The sequence below is a fragment of the Camarhynchus parvulus genome, chromosome 5, assembly GCF_901933205.1.
Source record: "Camarhynchus parvulus chromosome 5, STF_HiC, whole genome shotgun sequence".
Taxonomy (NCBI): Eukaryota; Metazoa; Chordata; class Aves; order Passeriformes; family Thraupidae; genus Camarhynchus; species Camarhynchus parvulus.
Window position 1 is genome coordinate 24438440 of NC_044575.1, and position 19096 is coordinate 24457535.

General features: G+C 39.8%; 2 protein-coding genes across 2 annotated transcripts; one reads left to right on the plus strand and one right to left on the minus strand.

Moving 5' to 3' along the window:
* Window positions 1–158: 158 nt before the first annotated feature.
* OIP5 (Opa interacting protein 5) lies at window positions 159–5472 on the minus strand. The gene is made up of 5 exons (XM_030948560.1): window positions 5146–5472; window positions 4945–5011; window positions 3859–3981; window positions 3254–3335; window positions 159–1988 (listed from the first exon to the last, which is right to left on the minus strand). The coding sequence occupies exons 1-5, from the start codon at window positions 5456–5458 to the stop codon at window positions 1914–1916; spliced, it is 660 nt and encodes a 219-aa protein (XP_030804420.1). The 5' UTR covers window positions 5459–5472; the 3' UTR covers window positions 159–1913.
* A 298-nt stretch (window positions 5473–5770) lies between these two features.
* NUSAP1 (nucleolar and spindle associated protein 1) lies at window positions 5771–18871 on the plus strand. The gene is made up of 12 exons (XM_030949673.1): window positions 5771–5913; window positions 7006–7071; window positions 8114–8302; window positions 9317–9491; window positions 10982–11065; window positions 11780–11880; window positions 12582–12641; window positions 12831–13018; window positions 15524–15711; window positions 16670–16780; window positions 17344–17449; window positions 17913–18871. Exons 1-12 carry the CDS (start codon window positions 5821–5823, stop codon window positions 17998–18000), a joined length of 1449 nt encoding a protein of 482 aa, XP_030805533.1. The 5' UTR covers window positions 5771–5820; the 3' UTR covers window positions 18001–18871.
* The last annotated feature ends 225 nt before the right edge of the window (window positions 18872–19096 follow it).

The window sequence follows — 19096 nt, forward strand, 5'->3', positions numbered from 1 at the left end:
TGCTATGTAATATAATTTGTGGAACCAGTACTTTAATGCTTCATAACAAATGAGGACCCAGGGGAGATGCAGTGATGGGTTTTTTCTGCAAAATAATCAAAGGAAAAAAAGTAGGCCTAGGACTCACATAATATTGGCAGTGATTTGGACTATATGAATTTCTGAGTTTCAGCTTTTATTTAAGAAGTTCCTTCTTCACAACTTTAAATATAGTACAAAAATGTAACTGACAGTTTTCTTTTAGGGATCAGCACTAATGAAGCAAAACAATATAGCGTTATTCGTAATACAGACATAAAACAGCAAGAACCAGTCTCAATGCAGAAAGAATGAAAGGGCAAAAGCAAACAGTCCCATTATCAATCACATTTCTTAGACTCATGCAACAACAACACAAACACTAAGGAAGTACTACAAAGGTGGTATTAGAATTTGTGAGAGTCCATAACAACTCCCAAACAGAAAGCAGCACAGTGAGCATTAGTAGTAGCCTAAGTACCAGTTGCCCACTTAAAACCTCTGAGGTGCCTTAACAGTGAGTTTTGTACCCTCTGCTCCAAGCAGTTATTTTACAAATAAGACAAAACACAGAACTGGCAGCAGCAGCAATGAGGTCTGCAACCTGCTGGTCATATATATGTTAGGAGAAGGCAATTTGCATCACTGGAATTAAGTTGATCAAGAAAATAGAATCCTCTCTAGACTACTACAGACAACTACTAAACTTTCCATAAAATTCATTATTCCTTTGGGGAAAAACATTAGCCCTTTAGGCAGGGAAGGGGAGAGGAAAAGGGACCTTAATCTTCCAAAAAACAAGAATTAGGGATACTCTGTCCCAGTAACAAAGGGTAAGTAGTGCTTTCTTTTCTGTAAAATTATTTTCTAAATATTTGGAAATAAGCAGAACCAATTTTCAACAGAGAGATGCCAATGAGCCATGAGTAGGTATTTTTTATGAAACATCCTAACTGGCCACTTGAAGGCAACAGGCAGTCATAACTTCAGGAAGGCAGTGCTTCCAGGATTGTGCAGAAGACTGTTCCTTGGTTTCATAGTTAACATTCCAGAAAGAGACACTCAAATCTGTTCAAGGCAGTTGCTCACAGCCTTAGCTGGCAAAATTTGACTCAGTCCTGTTCCTGGGGCTGCACTTCAGCAGACTTGGCAGGCACATGGGTTGCCCTTTACCTGAAATCGAAAACCTTGTGTTCTGCCTCCATGGTGTCATCCAGACTCATGCTCCAAGAACATTGCAGCATCTGTGTGTGACATGCTCATCTGCTGCTTTTGCAGGCAATGCACACAAGCAAATCTCAGAACTCTTCAGGAGTCCATTTAACAGTGGCTCACACATCAGATGTAGCTAACGAGCCACTTGACCAAAATCTAGCTGCCATTAACAATGTGTCTGTATTGAAAGATAGGACAAGAGTTTCAGATTTTTAAGAATGTTCAGTTTGTAATGGTGGCTCTTGAATAGCGTCACCTTGTTAAGTATGTTTTGCATAGCTCCAGAAACCTGACTTCACTATTTCAAAGGCTGGTTTTCCCCCTGAAGTCATTAGAAAAACCAAAGTCAGATTTACACAGCCTCAGAGAGTAACATGCTGCATGGGTGAGCTATTCAGTCTTCCAAGAATAACTTTAGTATGTCAGATTCTCAGGTGTTCCTGAAGGGATGCACGCACTTCATCATCAGTTCTTTCCACACACAGATAAAGTGACAGATCAATACTCAGACCTGGTCTGGTGCATTATTTCTTTGTAATGACCAAACTCAGCAGAGATGCAGAAACAACTCCAGCAGTTCTTGAAAATGGGTATTAGTTGGCATTAACTCTTGCATATCCTGATAGTAGGTCATCTGGATCTGTTGAAGAGTTTTGCCATTCTGTTACATAATTATTTTGTTACATACTTATTTTATCCAGCTTCCTTGTCAATAATTCTGCACGACTACTTAACTCCACAAGCTTTTCTTTCATCTAGGAAAAAAGAGAAGAGTATTAAAATTAGCAAAAATAGTCCTAACACTGGATCTTTGAATGACCTGCACCCCACTTAAAGTGGCTAAAGAGAAGCTCACTTTCAAGATGGGAAAATATAGAGGGGCTTGATCTCTATACTGCATGTTTAGTACTGACAAAAACAGCACCCAGATCAGCGGGCTGCACTAAAAACTGGAGATGGATCAATGTGTACCAGTGTCAGCCCTTCCAGGGACATAATGGAAGATGAAGATGGAGTTGCTGCAGTTTTACTATGATGAACCTGACCTTTCCTAGTTAACCCAAGTTTTCACACAGCCAGAGACCTTCTTTAACAATATAAGGATAAACTGTTTCATCATTAGCTTAGGAATACATGTGGACGTTATGTCTCAAAAAGCAAAGGACAGATGCTTGAGCTTGTTCTAGTCAACAAGGGAAATCTACCGTCAGGTAATTTGTGTTTGCAATGAAGTGCTGTCATATTTTTACTTCAATCATGTATTATTACTAAATCATGTCTCAACTTCAGAAGTTTTATATAGATAAGATTTTTGTATCTTAGCCTCACTTGACCTGTAAAAACACTCTGATCTTATAGAAACTGGAAGATGACTTGGAAGAGGACCAAAGAAATGTGAAAGGCCCATTACAAGAGAAATTAAAGCCTAAACTCAGCCCCCCAAAAAAGTAATGAACAAATTATCACATAATACTGGATATGTTGGCTTATACATACAATAACTTTATTTGAGCTAAGGCACAGGCAATTAACTAACATAACAACTAGTCAGGTTACAGATAAGAACATCTACCTTGAACACCAAAACAGGAGGGAGGTCCTGGAATTCTCTCTGAAACTACAAATACTGCCATGGTTTTTTGAGCTTACACAGACATAAAAATATTTTTAAAATCCCTTTAAAAAAATCTATTTAAAAATCCCTTTCAAAAAAAATCTATTTTTAAATTCTTCAACAATGACAACACAAGTCGTAATACTTAGGCCAAGTATGTATAAATGATTTTAGTTTTTTTTTTTCTTTGTAAGGTATAGAGATAAAAGGATAACAAACTTTTGCCAAAATTTAGCTAGAATTGGGTGTGTTCTGCAGTTTAGAGGTTTTAGAAAATGTTTCACATCTCATGCATTGAGTCAGCTATTGTCAAATAAGGCAGCATGTTCTCAATCTTAGGCACTAAAAAACCCCACATTTGTGTCAATGTCCAAAATTATCAGCATTTTAAAAGTATTTTCTTACACTCTGCATGTGTTTCTTTAAGGTCACAGCTGGAAAATTCACCTTAGAAGCTTCTATAATCATTTGATTTTTTAAGAAGTAACTGGAAAACAAAAGGGGAAAGGAAAAAAACCACAAGAAAAGCAGTTAAAAAACCTATAGTTGCACTATTTAGACAGATGATTTAAAATGATTTTAAAGCAGATACAAGGTTGTTCCCAAAAGTAGTAATTATGAAAATATTCAAAACATAACAATGGTTTTATTTTGGAATCAAGATCCTCTCATCACCGGCTATAAATAATTTACAGGTGCTACAGTCAAGTCCTCAACCTATCATGGAATCACTTTGATACCTTAGGTTAGCTAAATGAATCTGGAACTGAAGAGATTTCAGCATTGCACACAAGTAAATATTAAGTCTTACATTACACAAAGACACTCAAGAGGTGCAAGGCAAATCAAAGAGGGATTCACATCAACACAGTTTAGACATCAAGAATATTAAAATCCCACACCAATGTGCTCAGACAAAAGTCAAACCACTTTTGTTAGCTGTAGGCCAGTTGTACAGTAACTTACAGCTACCTGTGAAGTCACTGACCATAAGAATGCAGTGTACTCACCACATGATGCTGTCCTTGAAGAAACAGAACAAGTCCCGGAGATATGCCAGCTCACTGCCAGAAGAATAAAGAATGAAGCCCACGGCTGAGCCACAAGATCGACAGAGTAATAAATAATAAGCACTAAAAGGCAAAAGGGAAATGTTTTTAACAGAAGCTTTTGAAACCACAGATGCTGTATATTTGTCAGAGGGCATCAAATCTTCAGTTCCACTGGGGCAAAATCCAAGGCATAGTAACGCCTCCTCCTCAAAAAAGTAATATGCACAAAAACAACATGACCATAAGAAACTGGGCATGTTGTGAAAGAAGTAATCTCTCTAATAAGTGAAGTTGCTATTAAGGAAGAAAACGCACATCTTATTATCACAGAGTGGTTTAGAGTATTCTACTCAAACATGATTTAAGTAATAATGCATGTGCCAGTTGTAAATTCTTTCTGATAAAATAGATTATTCCCTATGCAGAGGGAGGGGCAAGGAAAGAAGTCAAAAAAGAGCAAGTCTTATATTGGAAACGTTCCCAGTCCTGACAGTTTGTAAAACAGCCTTTAGAAATAATTTAAACAAGCTACAGCTTCTGTAAGCCCCTAGATGACATTTCACATTCTTTCCGTTAGACTGAGTTACCAAACCTTGCAAACGGTAGGTTCCTGAATAAGGCAGCACAAGTTTTTTATTTTCAGTATTAAGAAAAACCAACCAACCAATAGCCACCCATCTCCCCAAAACCAAACCAAACCAACCAAAACCCCACCAAACCAACCAAAACCCAGGGATGTTTTGAATAAGAGATCTTTCAAGGAAGGGAAGAAAGGGACCTACAAGGTAAGCTGTCTTCTACTGCATTGCTCGAATGTTTCTCTCTACCTGCAGAGATTATAGCAGCAAAACTCTTTGATTTTAAGTGAAAACTACATCCCTACAAAAGGTTTCTCCATCCGAAGTGTGAAACAGGCACAGAAGTCACTTGAGAGTTTCCCAAGCCCCTCAGAACCGGCCGTGCCGGAGCCCGGCTTTGCCCGCACGATTTACCGTGGCTGCTGCTCACGGCAGGCCCGGGGCCAGAACTACGGGAGCTACGCACCATCCCAGGAGGGCTCCCTCCAGGCCGACCAGCAGCGAGTCCTCCCAGGTCACATCGCTGGTGACTTCTGAGGAGAAAGAGAGAGACGCGCTGCAGCCGAGAGCCCCCGGACCAGCCCCCGCCCGGCCGCCGCTGCCCGCCCGAGGCCCGCGCGGGGCAGCGGCGCGTCCGCAGCACCCGCCGGCCCGACGAGGCACTGACTGAAGCAGATGAGGACGCTAAGCCCCGCCGGCTCCTGCCCGCACAGCTGCAGCGAGTCCCCCAGCACCGTCCAGCAGCCACGGCAGTGGAACACGGCGCACTCCTCCGGCAGCGGACCCTGCCGCCGCGGCGGAGATGCCGGCACCGCGGCCGGCGGCAAGGAAGACGACGGCGGCGACGGCGGTGGCGGGGGCGGGGGTGGCGGCGGCGAGGCCCAGGCGGCAGCGGTAGGGGGGGGCGTCCGCTCCAGCACGATGGCCCCGATGGGCTGCGGGTCCTGGAACAGCTGTTCCAGCTGCTGCCGCACCTCCATTTCCTCCCGCCAAGCGTTCGGGCGCGGAGCCCGCCCCCCGACTATCGCGATTGGAGAGTGGTTCACATATCTGCATTGTCATTGGTCAGTGGGCGCGTCAATCCTGGCCGCCCGCGGCTATTGGGCAGCGGCCGCACCGCGCGCGGCTTTCTCTACCGGGAACGCCTCATGGCGCTTTGAAAATAAGCACGCGCGGCGGACCGCGCCGCCATTGGCGGCTCCCGCGCCACGCCCCCTTTGGCCACGCCCCTTCTCTGGCCCAGCCAATGGGCTGGCGCAGCGGGCCAGTTCGAACGGCGGGGGCGGTGCGAGCGGTGTCGGTTGGCGCGGGCGGGCAGGGCCGCTCGGTGGGAGCTGCTGTCATGGCGCTCTCTTCGCTGCAGCCCCTGGAGGCGCTGAAATACGCCGAGCTCCAGCGCATCGCTAAGGCCGTTGGGCTGAGGGCCAACCTTCGGGTGAGGCGGGGGCGGCTGCGAGGGAGCGCTGCCCAGGAAGCTCCGGGTTCTGGGGCGCCCCTGTGCCCGGTAGCGAGAACGCGTTCCCAGCCTCCCGGGGCGCACCCTCCCGGGTCTGGAGCGCCGCGGGGTGCGGCGGTGGCTCCGCCCTGGGGCGCCCGGGGGCTGCGCTGCCGTCCGGGGTGCGGGTATGCACTCGGGGAGGGGAAGAGCGGGGCTCCGGTGTCCGCCGGGCATCGAGAAGGGGCGGCTGGCCCGGCTGCTCCCCACGCCGGTGTCCCCCGCGCGGGTAGCTGTGTTTGTTTGTTTGGCTTTGTTTGTTTTGGTTTTTTTTTCTAACGACTCGGAGAGGGAGGAACAGTGACAAGAGAGCACCTTACGGGAGGGGAGGGCGGTCGCGGTTAAGGGCGCCCCAGGGTCTTGCCTGGAGCTGCGGGTGCTGTGAGGCACAGCCCGGCTCCTCCTGCAGCAATGGCGCAACTCATAGAGCCTTAAAAGAAAGATCTTGGTTGGACAAGGCAGCTCCCTGTCCTCACAGGACTCAGAGTTCTTCTGGAAATGTTAGTTTTGGGGTGCTTTCTTTGTTTTTGTGCTGACCTGTCTACTTAGGTGTTTAAGAGTCTTTCATAGCTTGAATTATCAATGGTGTGTTTTCATCCTTGTTTTATTACTGTTACTGCTGAACGTATGCGAGGGATAAAAAGAATGCTTTGCATGTAGCATGGGCAAGGCAGAAGCAATCGCAGAAATTTGACACAATTTTAATTCAAGTTCAGCAGCGCTGTGGGGCTTAAAACAGTTTGTCTCCTTCCTTGAACAATTAACCTCCTCGACAATAGAGCAGGGATAACCTAGTCAAGGAAATTTGCCGTTGTGCCTCCGTGGAGAATATGCTGCAGATTTATCTGTGGCCTTAGGCACTTTCTCTCATTGACTGACTCAGACGAATCCTAGGTATGCCTTATGCTGTTGGATTTAGAAAATGTTCTGCTCGCTCGTTGGTTTCGTTTATAGGATGTGGGTTGGGCCTGGGCAGCTCTTCAGTGACTTAATGGACTGTTTGGTTCATGGGTTGTTTTGATTTCTCTTCAGGCAGACAAATTATTGGAATCATTGAAGCAACACTTTGAAAGGACAAATGAAGAAAGTGAAAATATGGTAACATAATAAATCAGACCTTGCTTTTAAGAAATGTAAACCTAATTTGTAACCCATAGAACAGAGCATGTCCTGAAGAGTGATTTTGACCACAATGGGAACTGCAATAGAAATACCTTTTTCTTCATAGTGCCCTTAGTTTAAAGTACTTATATGCTGATACAGATAGATATTCTAATGTTAGTTTTGAAGTGGCCTCTATGACTGAAAGCTGATTTCCTTTCAGCTGCCAAAATTACCAATGTATTTTTCAGCATCAGTACAAACCTATTCTCTGTGAACAATTACATTTAATTTCCACTGAACAAACCTTAATTCTTGCTTGTTTGGCTCCAGACACTATTCAGTAGTGAATATAAAAATATTTTATTCATTTTGCATGCCTAAATAAAGAGGACTAGGTACTAATTGGAAAGCGTTTTGAATCTACTACAGTTTACTTTCCCTATAATGAAAGCAATACAGTTGTGCTACTTCCTTTATTTGCCTCTTAGTGTTTTGTTTTCTTAACTTTTTACAAAGTTTCCTGTAAGCTGAATTGTTCTGTTGAGTGTGGCAATGTTTTTGATTGAAAGTAATTTGTTATCTCCTTTTTCTAAAATACATCTCCCTTTAAGCGTATCCCTTAAAAATCTTTAAAGGCTTGAGGAACTGGTATAAACCTTGTCAGCTTTTTAAAAATTTTTATGAGCAGGAAAGTCCTGTTTTTACTGGTGAAGAGTATTCCACAAATGTACAAATATGGGAGGGTCATGACATCATGCAAGTTAGATTTCAAAAATAAAAGATTATTATAAATTATTAAAATGACATGTGATAAACCAGTCATAGGAATTGTATTTAAAGTCTCCAAACAATGAGTTTGATGCTTAGGGGAATCTAGATTGTGGCAGTTTCTTGATTACTATGCTGCTACGTGGCATACTACTGTTTATCCTTAGTGTAAAATATTTTTTTAGATAATGAAATTGAAACTGTCCCTGGAGTATTTAATTCATATTTGTGTCAGATATCTTCCAGTTATAGTATTTTTCTGCTACAGGGTCCTGTAAAGAGTGCATCTGCTTCCATTAAATCGGATGAACTGAGCAATCAGGAGGAAATGTCTGATTCAGTGTGTTTCATTACAAAAAGACGTGGTCAGGATAAGAAAATAACCAGAAAAAAGAGGAACTCCCATGAGGAAATTAACAGCAGTGAAGCAAACCCAGTGCTTTCTGATGAGAAACAGGTGATTTGCTTGGCATGCTTTTGTGTGCTGTCCTCCCTTCCTCTGAGCATAATTTAAGCACACTTGATTTCTTTTCAGTCACCATTTATAGATGGTATGTGTTCATATGTGTGTGTGTGTATAGACACCTACAGAAATTGATATGCAAGCATTCTGGTCTTTTGTATTTTGTAGCACTGGCTTTTGTCCCTTTATGCACTGTCCCATAATAAACAGACATTACTTCTAGTCACTGCTTCAAGACAATAAATTCCTCTAAGAAATATACAATTCCAAACACTTTATCTGAGTGTATGGCTGCTAGTTCATCGTAATATTCTGAATCTTAGGCTAGTTTCAGAATTTATCTAAAATAATGCTGTTCTCTCTTTTTTGGTACAGAAAAAATTATCAGAAGTTGCACAGTTGCCTAAATATCATAATTTTTTTTATTGTGAGGGTTGTGTGACTTAGGGAGAGAAAGTTACAGGTGAGATGAAGGTTGAATTTTTTTTTGAGTTACAAGGAGTAGGTAAATTAAGAACTGTCTGAAAGACTTTTACTGAGGTAGAGGAGGGGAATGAGAAAATGAGGAGTATTAGTCTTTTAGTGTTAGAGAATTGTACAGTATGCAAAAATACAGCAGTAAAAAGTAACATCCCCAGTGAATTTAATCTTACTTACAAATCATTAATTTTAATCCATAAAGGCAATTTTATACTAAAATGTGAGAGCTATACAGGTCAAAGCTTTCTAATACATCTAAGTTCGTGAAGTAACAGGGCATTTCACAAGTTAACTCAGTTTGGACTTCAGAAAATCTCTTGCTCCATCTCTCAGTCAAGGCAGACTCAGCTGTGAGGTTAGAGCCCAGTGCTTTAGGCTTTATCCAATCTGATGCTGAAAACCCTTGAGGATGAAGGCTGTGCACTTCTCTGGGCAATCAGTTCCACTGACTCACTGTTCTCAGAACAACAGCCTTGCTTTATATCCAGTTGGAATAAACTGGTTAAACAAGGTATGTTTAAATTGCAGGTGCATTCTGAAATGAAAGAAAATGAAGTGCCTCAGGGGGAGCACAAAAAGGGACAGAAGATATCACAAAACAAAACCCAAATAACTGAAGAGAGAGCTATTGAGAATCCAGGGATGGGTGCTGGACAGAAGAAACAGGCAGAGAAAACTTCTACTAAAGGCAGGGGAGGACAATGTAAGTAGAAATTGGATAAAAGTAACTTCAATTTGTGCTGCTCAGAATAACCAAAAGATAATTTTATTGTGTCTTCATACAATTTTTGTGGCGCATCTGTTGATCAGTAACTTGTTTGGGGCTACCAGAAGAAAATTGGTCTGGTTTGAGTTTGTGTTACTTGTTTAACATTGTAACACAAATCCACAAATTCTGCAATGTAGGAGTTTTGCTGGCTTTGACTTCAGGAGTCTTGTTTTAGTGAAGGAGTTTTCAGAGAGATGAGCGTATTTGAGTTTTACACTTCCAAAAAGATCAATGCCTTTTGGAATACCCTTGAGGTGTTTTTTGGCCTCTAGGAGGTGGCAAGAAAGGGAGGACTTGCTTTGTTATGGTCCATTTATCTTTTTCTACGATGAACAGTTTTATCTTTTGCTTTCCAGGAGTAAAATCAGCAGAAAACATAGAATCCTTTACCATTTGTTTGAACTACCTAAGAGTATCTGAATGTATTCCACTGGATCACTTTTTCATCTGGTGATGTCTTTAGTCCTTCAAACATGATGCCACTCAAAATATGAATTAATTTATCCCCCACTGCTTTGTGTATGCAGCTGACATGAAGAAATTAGTTTGTCCACCTAATCTGATAATTTCTTGATATTGAGGGGGGTGTCAAGTAAGATACACTTCTGCATTTGGTCTGTTAGGTTCAGTGTATGTAGTCTGTAAGTTTATTATGGATGTTCTTCTTGTTCCATAGAATTTACAAGGACCGTCTTATGGGAGACCACCAATAATTTCGAACTAGCTCAGAAATGGGGTTTTTCTATGAACTAAAACGATTTTTTGTTTTTAAAAACAAAAGCAGTAGGATATGAGGGGACATCACTCGTTTTGACAGTTGGTACAGTGCTCATCTCTTCCTATAGCTGTAGTAACAAGTCTGCATTGAATATCAAATTGATTTTTTAACTGCATGCCATTATTTGTTTCCAATAAGGACTTCTTTCAATATACTGTAGTCATCTAAGTTTACTTTTGAGGGGATGTGAATGACCAGAAATACAAGTGTTTGCTGTTGATAAGCAAAAGCTGAACTTGATGTAAAGTTGCTACCTGATTTTTTTTTTCTTAAGAAAATTAATCATTAAAATGTGAACGTGAGCATATTACTACACCTGAGAACAGAGACGACAAAAATAGCTTGGACTTTGTATGTGGATAAGGCAGTGGCAGAAAAGTTGGTCAAAAGGTATTCTTTAGTATCAACATCTAAGAAACGCAGACCAAGGCCCGTGAGTTTAAAGCTTTTTTTTACCGCAAGCACAGGTCTCTCATAAACTTTCCCTGAAAAATATTTTACTATCATAAGATACTAACCTAATATGACCTGCTTTGAAGAGATAAAGTGTGTTTTGAAACAAACATTGGAACAATATTTAAACCCACTGTGATTACTTTAAATCATCCAGGAGTCATAATGATTTTGTCTAATCTTGCTGTACCAGGTAATGCTCATCCTGCAGGAGGGAAGATCCCTTTACGTGCAGGCCGTGCACCTAGGTCTGCAGGAGTGACAGCTACCACACCAAGTAAGATAACCTGCCATCTCTAGGAAGAGATGTGTTTTCTCTGTGTAAAGGGAGACTTGACTTAGTTTTTTAAAACTCAGATTTCTATTCGTGCTCAAATGAAAGAATATTCTCTCTTTAAAAAGCAAGCAAGAATAAAGAATTCCCAAATGTTACATATCAAGGTTCATATTCCAGCTTGTAAATTTATAGTAGTAAATGACTGGCATGTATGTTAAAAAACTGGCTTATTTAACATTTTGGTACTTTTTCATACAAAACTTGTATTGATGATTTTGAAAGAACAGGAGCACATACATGCTATTATTCCTGCTTGTTTAGTTTTCACTTCATAGATACTATGGTTGTGCTGTACTACTATACATTAGCTCATGTTCATCACTTCTTAAAATGTTAGATCATCTCAAATGTAGAAGTATTTATTGTTTTCTTTAACTGCAGAATTTGGGGGTTGGGTTGGATGATCTTTAAAGGCCCCTTCCAACCCAGACCATGATTCTATAATCTTCCAGGTTACCAGGTAATGGGCCATGTAGCTGGTGAAAGATTCTTTTGGTCCTGTTTGGTCAGCTGTGTCTACAGCCTTTAGTTAGAGGGATGCATTGGCTTCTTTGAGGCCATGACAATAGGTGTCACAAAATTCTCCTATTATGTACTAAACTCCCTTAGCACTAAATTATATCTGTGAATGTTCTTATTTTTGGAACTTCTTAGACTTCAAAAAGTTGCATGAGGCTCAGTTCAAGAAAATGGAATCTATTGCTGACTACATTGAGAGGAAAAAAAAACTGAATGAAAGTTGCAGCGCAGTCAAGGTAAGAGATAGCATGGGAAGATACCCATTATTGGCATTTTCAATTATTTCGAGGGCCTTTCTGTAAAAGTCCTACCAGGTCTCTTCAGATCAATAAGTAGCTGGTCATGTGAACCTGCAGTGGAATATTATAACCAATATATATAGTTATTTGTATATAACTTATATAACAATACAAGGTTTTACATGTTAACAGTGTACAGCTGTAGAAACCAACAACTAAGTTGTGGTTTTTGAGTAAAAATAATTGTCACAATTACTTTTGTGAAAGATCTCCTGGATCTTTTGTTTACAACTTTTTTAATTGCTGCAAAATTTAACCAAAGGGATAGGTTATTTTTCAAAGAGCAGGAATTAAATGTTTTCTCTTTTGTGCCTGAATTATCATCCCATGACTGTGTATGATTCTCCTTAAAAATACATTCAATATGTGTTGTTCTCAGTTCTTGTATTTCACCCTCCCATGGGTGAAAGCTGCTAACAGGGCATCTCACAAAGTGCAGTAGAGCCTAAAAAAGTGACAGTAATGTATCAATGAATGTGTGAGTGAACATGGCAATGGCCATAGAATTGTTCAGGTTGGTTCCTCTAGCACTGTCCATATTAAACAGTAACAATGAATGAAACTCCTGAATGCTACTTTTTTTTTTTTAATGGCATATATTGTATCAATGTATACTTCAGACAAATTACTATCTGCAGGTGCTGACCAGAAAATCAAATCCCTTAAGAGCATCAGAAAAAGACACTCCATATTCTAAGGTATGTGTTGTCAGGTCAATTTAATTATAAAAATACTTACATTTAAAATATGCTTTTAAAGAGGAAAGAAAGGGAGAGAACTGAAGAGGCCATATGCTTCTGATTCACTGTGTGTTTTCCCTTCCTCTTGGCTGCTTTGTAGATAAATTTTCATTAGAGTATGGTAACTCAGAATTTGCTTTTCCCTAGAAACAAGCCAGTGGCAAAAGATTTTTATTCAGCCCAAATCCAGAAAGAGGCAGGTTCTCCACCACCAGCACACCTTGTAATGTCCAGCGCTCACCACGCAATTCTCTGAATGCTGCTAATTGGAGCATTTTATCCCAGAAATCTTCATTTCATCCTTCTGTACTTTCAACATCCAAAATGAATGTCAGGTAAAAAAACAAACCAAAGCTACCAGCAAGCCATTTGATGTGATACACATGAAATAATTAACACTGACTGTGAGTTTACTACATTATTTCTCTTCCAAAAATGAACTATGCAAGACTAATTCTGATTACTAACTTTCAGCCTGGTTTTTTGGGTGGTTTAAGCCTCATTGTGCTGTTACTGTCTTCATTCTTCATTTTTATGTCTGTTAGAAGAATCTCAAGTCCTGGCTTTCATTTTTCTAAAGCCAAATGATGCAAAATCAAGCAAATTATTTTTCTTCTATTACTGTGTTAGGTTTTCTATTTTGCCAGGCAGCCTAGTAATTTCTGTTTATCCTAATTAATTGTTCTGTATATTTTTGAAATCGGAACTCTCTTCAGTATTCCAGGTGAGTCTTGCAATGGTTTTTAGGTACTTTCTTCCTTCTGTCCTCTACTTCCCCTCCCTTTTAGTGTCACAGCATGGGTCCTCTCGTGATTGACTACTATAAGCAGACTGTTTCTAGCAGATGGGAACTGACACCAGAAGTCATGAGCAATTGCTAAATGGATGAATTCTTACTCAATGTTATCATACCTCATCTCATTTCCTTTTGGAACATCATGTGTATGTCATCATTCCTCCACAGTAATCTAATTCTGTATTAGTGTTAATATTTCATGAACATCTCTTATCAGTATGTTTTACTAGCTTCTTAATGATTTTCCTAAAGTCTTGATCAAAAACATTTTAAAAGAAGGAATTGAAAGGACAGTCCTTACAGTATCCTATTGATAAATGTTCTTTTTGCTTGGATTTCTAATGAAAGCCTTTATTTCTACTATTTCTTTGTTGATTTCTAACTATTACACTAATTTTGAGTTTAATCAGTTTCCTTAACCTTCCACAGTGACTGAAGTTCTGATTAGATATTCTCCCTTTGCTAACAATACACAGTCGTTCACAGGCCTTGGTTGTGTTCCTTGCTCTGATGACCTTCACTTTTCCACTTCTGCATGCCAAGATCACGGCTGCTGGGGCTTTTTTTGTCCCTGACTAAAGTGTATGTGGGATTGTTGTTTTTAAGTCAGATAATGCAACTTCTAATATTGCTGTCTGATTATATATATTTATGAGACTTTGGAATGCAGGTCTTCTGCTGTTTAAAGGTCAAAATCAAGATTACAAACTTAATGGCTTTGTTTTTACTTTAAATATCTTTTTGATTTCAATAGATGTATTTTGATTTCAAATAGATTTTTTGATTTCAACAAATGTAAAAAATACACTGCCTCTGTGACGGTGTTCACAGGGGTTTTCAGATAAGGGAAAAGACGAGAATGTTGACTCCATGTTTCAGAAGGCTAGATTTATTATTTTATGATATATATTACATTAAAACTATGCTATAAGAATAGAAGAAAAGGTTTCATCAGAAGGCTAGCTAAGCTAAGAATAGAATCAGAAAGAATCATAACAAAAGTCTGTGGCCCGGCCCTGTGTCCAAGCCAGCTGGGCTGTGATTGGCCATTAATTACAACCGACCACATGAGACCAATCACAGATCCACCTGTTGTGTTCCACAGCAGCAGATAATCATTGTTCACATTTTGTTCCTGAGGCCTCTCAGCTTCTCAGGAGGAAAAAATCCTAAGGAAAGGATTTTTCATGAAAAGATGTCTGCGACACTGCCTCTAGTGTCCTCTTGGATGAGCTTGGATGTTTTCACTGTAGCCCTAATTGACTTCTAGCAATATGTGGACCAAAACATTACCTTCAGAATTTGCTTCCAAAATTCCATTCCATAGTTGCACTGTGGTGGTGGACCTTGCAAGCTGTACTTCATCATAAACTTGCTTGTGCACAAAAACAGCTTTCTTCAACATTTACTCCTTGTCTTTCTAAATCTTGCAAGCTCATGGCTTATTGTCATGCGTTTTTGCAAGATTTTGAATTTTATGCATGTGCACATATATGAGTAATCATAGGTGTTCATTAAAAATGTGTATATACACATTTGGAATACATATGGAATGTGTGTCTTGCTATGCAGGTAACTTGTGTGTTTCAAAATTTTCAGCTTCTTCCTCTTGTAGGTCTTTGAGGTCCAGCATTCTGTTAGTTGTCTTTCAGTTTTTCTTCATTTGAATTTTAAAACTAACAAAATATGCAATGCTTTACTACAGAATCCAGGTCTAAAGTAAATCATATCTGTGGGTGAATAAATCTACTGGCTTATTGCACCCAAGTATATTTGCTTTCCAAATAACAAGAAAGTCAGCTCTTTGTAGTTTCTAGTAGTACTTACTGCTATTGACACTGGCTCGAAACTTAGTGTTATACCAGCACAGTATTTTAGTACAGTTTTTATATGAGCTGTGAACATCTTTCACACAGTAAATATTTCTATCTGTAATAAATAATTTAATAATAAATAATATAGAAGGCAGGACCTTCTGTATTCTGGCACATTGCTTACATTCCTTGTAGGTGACTAAACTTTTCATATTTCTAAAATCTTTCAGGTTCTCAGAAGCCACAAAAGATAATGAGCACAAACGCTCTCTTACCAAGACGCCATCTAGAATGTCTCCATACATGGAGGAGATCTGCACACCTGACACTCAAAAGAGCTGCAAACTACTAAGTCAGAAGAACAGTAAGGGAAATGCAAGAAATAATGATCTGACTGCATCGAAGGGTAAAGTGGATGGTGAGTATTTGGCTCTTTCAGGTCAAGACTTTTGTCTTACTGAATTATTGTACAAGTTTTTAACAACCAAATGTCCTGTAGACCCAGGTTTTAATTTAATTCTCTAATTTATGATTGGATCTTCAGAAACTGAAGTAGTTTCTTCGTTTCCTTTGTTTTCCAGTGATTTGACTAAAATGTTTAGGTGCCACAATTTAAACATATGGTACCTAGCTACCTACAGAAAAGAGGATAGAAAGTCTTCTAGACCTTTAGGGACTACATAGCAGAAGATTCATATAGCAGATACAGGGACACCCCATCAGCACAGAAAGGAATTCCTGACACCTTCCCAGAGGTCTCGTTCTTCTTGTGGGGTTAGTATGCATTAGGCTTCTAGCTGTGCTTTAGGATAACCTGTTATCAGCCTCAGCATCCTGATAACTCAGGAAATAAAATTAAGAAAAATCAGAAATCTTCTGATTACTAACAATTTCTGCAGCAGCACAGCTCTGCTGTCCAGCCGTTGACACCCTTAGCATTACAGGGATATTTGCACAGCTCAAGAACCCAGAGCTTCCTGGTTTGCTGTATAATAATACTGATATTTTCAAGGGGCAAGCAAAATTCCACACTGATCTGAAGCTGACCTGTTCCAAAAGAATTCTTCTTTAACGTGAAAAACCACTTGGTCCCAAATAGGCACAGAAGAAACACAATTCGCCTTGAAAGACTAGAAAAACACATGGCGGCACTGTATATGTTCTTCCATAGTATAATCGTAGCTGAAGGGCCAGTACTCTACAACTCTTGTCCCTCTCTATTTCAAGTGAGAATTGCATTGTTTGTGCAATTCTATCTTTAGAAGTAGCAGCAGGGGCATTTAATGGCTCTTTGGTCTTGGTAATCACAGCGTGGTCTTTCTGTGTACATTGATGCTCCTGCTACTCTAATGATGGTATCTTGGTGCCTTTTGTAGTTCTTACCCCCTTCAAATTTGGAGCTCAACCTGCAGAACCTACAAGTGGAAAGAAGACATTTGATCTCAAAGCAAGTCTCTCTCGGCCGCTTCGGTATCAGCCACACAAAGGTACTGTGACCCTGCACAGCCTGTGTTGGTCACACCCCTTACACTCAGCTGCTCCTACCGGGTGCTTTGATACAAACAGTGAGAGCAAAGTTTACAGTCTCTTTTCCTGCCCCTTTTACTTTCTCTATGGGTTCCCACATAGTCTGATATTAAATTTCTTCATAATACATGCTTCAAGAGCCTCCCTACTGAATATTAGGATTTTATGACCTAAAGCCCATAAATACGAGAATAAATATCCTTGCATTCCACTGAATAGATGCATGTACAGGAAATACAAAATATTCCTTACACAACAAGGTAGGTTTTTTTAATCTCATGTGAGAAGCTCAACTTTGCATGGTGAATGTTACTTCTAAGTACAGTCACCTGTTTCTACTTACAGAAGAACTACTTGTAGGGAACAGGCTGGTGAAACTGATAACACAGCTTTAAGAGGCATTTCATCTTCAAAACAACCAGTAAGAAACAGTCTAGCTAGGATAAATTCATGATAGGAAGTTAAGCACACAGTTAGTTACTAAACTATTAAACTAGTCTCTCTTTTTGCTCCTAAATTGTAGGACGACTAAAACCGTGGGGAGAATTTAAAGAAAATGCTGTTCTCAGTAGGTCTGGTGGTATCTGTTCACACAGGAAAGATTACAAACAGCCACATCTCCAGACAAGGTTAGTACACCACTTGTCTTTTTATAGATAGTGTTACTTAAAGTAATATGATGATCCATTCTTCTTCTTAGGATTTAAATGTAGTTTAGGAAAGAATACTTTTGTATTAAAGCCATTTTTGCTTCCAATGACTGTTGAAATTTCAAGAAGGCCAACAAAAGGCTGCTCTGAATTTCAGACTTTTTTTTTTTCCGTGAACAGTATCAGTTCCAGGGTTTGGAGATTCACCTTCATCTTGGTAGAAGCTGTCAATATTGCCATGCTGTTACCTCAAGTGTTAGACCTGCATGTCTCAGCAGATGTATTTGCCTGAATGTTTGGGTTCAGTCCATAGTGGTACTCTTATCTCTGCCTATGGCAAAGGCAGCATACTGATTAAACTTGTGTTAGGCTGTGGTCAGCTTCAGATTCCTTTGGTTGCTAGTGTAATAAAACTTGACATGGTCTCTTTTTTTCCCTCCAGGGAAGAAAGGCGTGAGACACTTGAGCAAGACAGAAAGAAGAAAAAGGCTCATGCTCTTGGAAAACGTAGAGGCCTATCTGGGTGTTAGGATGAACAAGAAGTATCTAAGACTTCACTGTAAATACTGTTCCTCTCATGTAAAGGCTTGTGCTCTCTGTATGGTTCAGGTTGCTTTTAGCTAGTGGAATCCAGAAAGCAATTAATGAGACCTTGTAATGTACTCTGAACATAATGATTATCAACATCTCCACTGAGAGTTCTAAACTTTCAGGGACTTAGAATTCTCATGTTGCTTCATAATGTTTTAATTTAACTAATTTACTTGACTAAAAGATGTTAAAGAAGAAAACATAAGTGGAAAAAAGATGCTCGAGAAGCCTCCTTGCAACTTAGGATAGACTTGTGCATCAGAATGCACTTGTTGTGTGCTAGAATGCAGGCTTTAGATAGCAGCAGCTTCAAAATGTTCCCCAGTGTTCAAAATGACAAGATTTGGAAGTACCTGCTTGCCCTGTTCTCCAGGTCAATCCTTAAATGCTCTAAGTTACAGCAATTATTCAGCATTTCTAATCTAATGCCTATGAAATTGTAGGGAATTTCAAAGAGAAGAAAAAATATGCAAGCTCTCTGGCAAACTAATGCGTAACATAATTGTAAACTACCTTTTTGAAAAAGTCACAACTGAATTTACAAGTTACCAACTGAATGCTTTGAACAGTTAAGGTTTTCTTCCTTTCTATGGTAAATAGCAGATGTTAAAATTCTCTTGCTTTTCACCTCTAAGATGCTTAGAAGATGTTATAATTGTGTTGAGGTACACTCAATACCTTGGTTTTAAAATAAGCTGTTATTTTCACATTTAAAAAATGCATAGAAAAGTTGTCTGGATTTTTTAGGGATAGAAGTAGAAAGGTAATTTAGCAGTTGTAATCTCAGCTGTTGAGCAAATAAATGTTTCAGAGTTTAGTGTCCCATCAAATATATGTTGCAATGTCAAGAAAAAGCGAAATTTTTAATAAAGAAGACAATATTTTGTATATGTCCTGTTTATCACTGGCTTTATAATTTAGTATACTAACTACAACATCCTTACTCTGGCACTCATTTTGTTCACACTTGTATTTACTGCTGTGTTTTCCTGTGCCAAGTTTTCCTCACCAACTCACCTGCCCTCCCACTTCATG

Excerpts from the sequence above, each read along its gene's own strand:
- OIP5 (XM_030948560.1), bottom strand. The coding sequence starts at position 5,458 with ATGGAGGTGCGGCAGCAGCTGGAACAGCTGTTCCAGGACCCGCAGCCC. Across the intron at positions 5,012-5,145 it reads TAGCGTCCTCATCTGCTTCA|AAGTCACCAGCGATGTGACC; the intron begins GTCAGTGCCTCG and ends CTTTCTCCTCAG. Across the intron at positions 3,336-3,858 it reads TTCAAGGACAGCATCATGTG|TTACTTCTTAAAAAATCAAA; the intron begins GTGAGTACACTG and ends TTTGTTTTCCAG.
- NUSAP1 (XM_030949673.1), top strand. The coding sequence starts at position 5,821 with ATGGCGCTCTCTTCGCTGCAGCCCCTGGAGGCGCTGAAATACGCCGAG. Across the intron at positions 9,492-10,981 it reads TAAAGGCAGGGGAGGACAAT|GTAATGCTCATCCTGCAGGA; the intron begins GTAAGTAGAAAT and ends TTGCTGTACCAG. Across the intron at positions 17,450-17,912 it reads CAGCCACATCTCCAGACAAG|GGAAGAAAGGCGTGAGACAC; the intron begins GTTAGTACACCA and ends TTTTCCCTCCAG.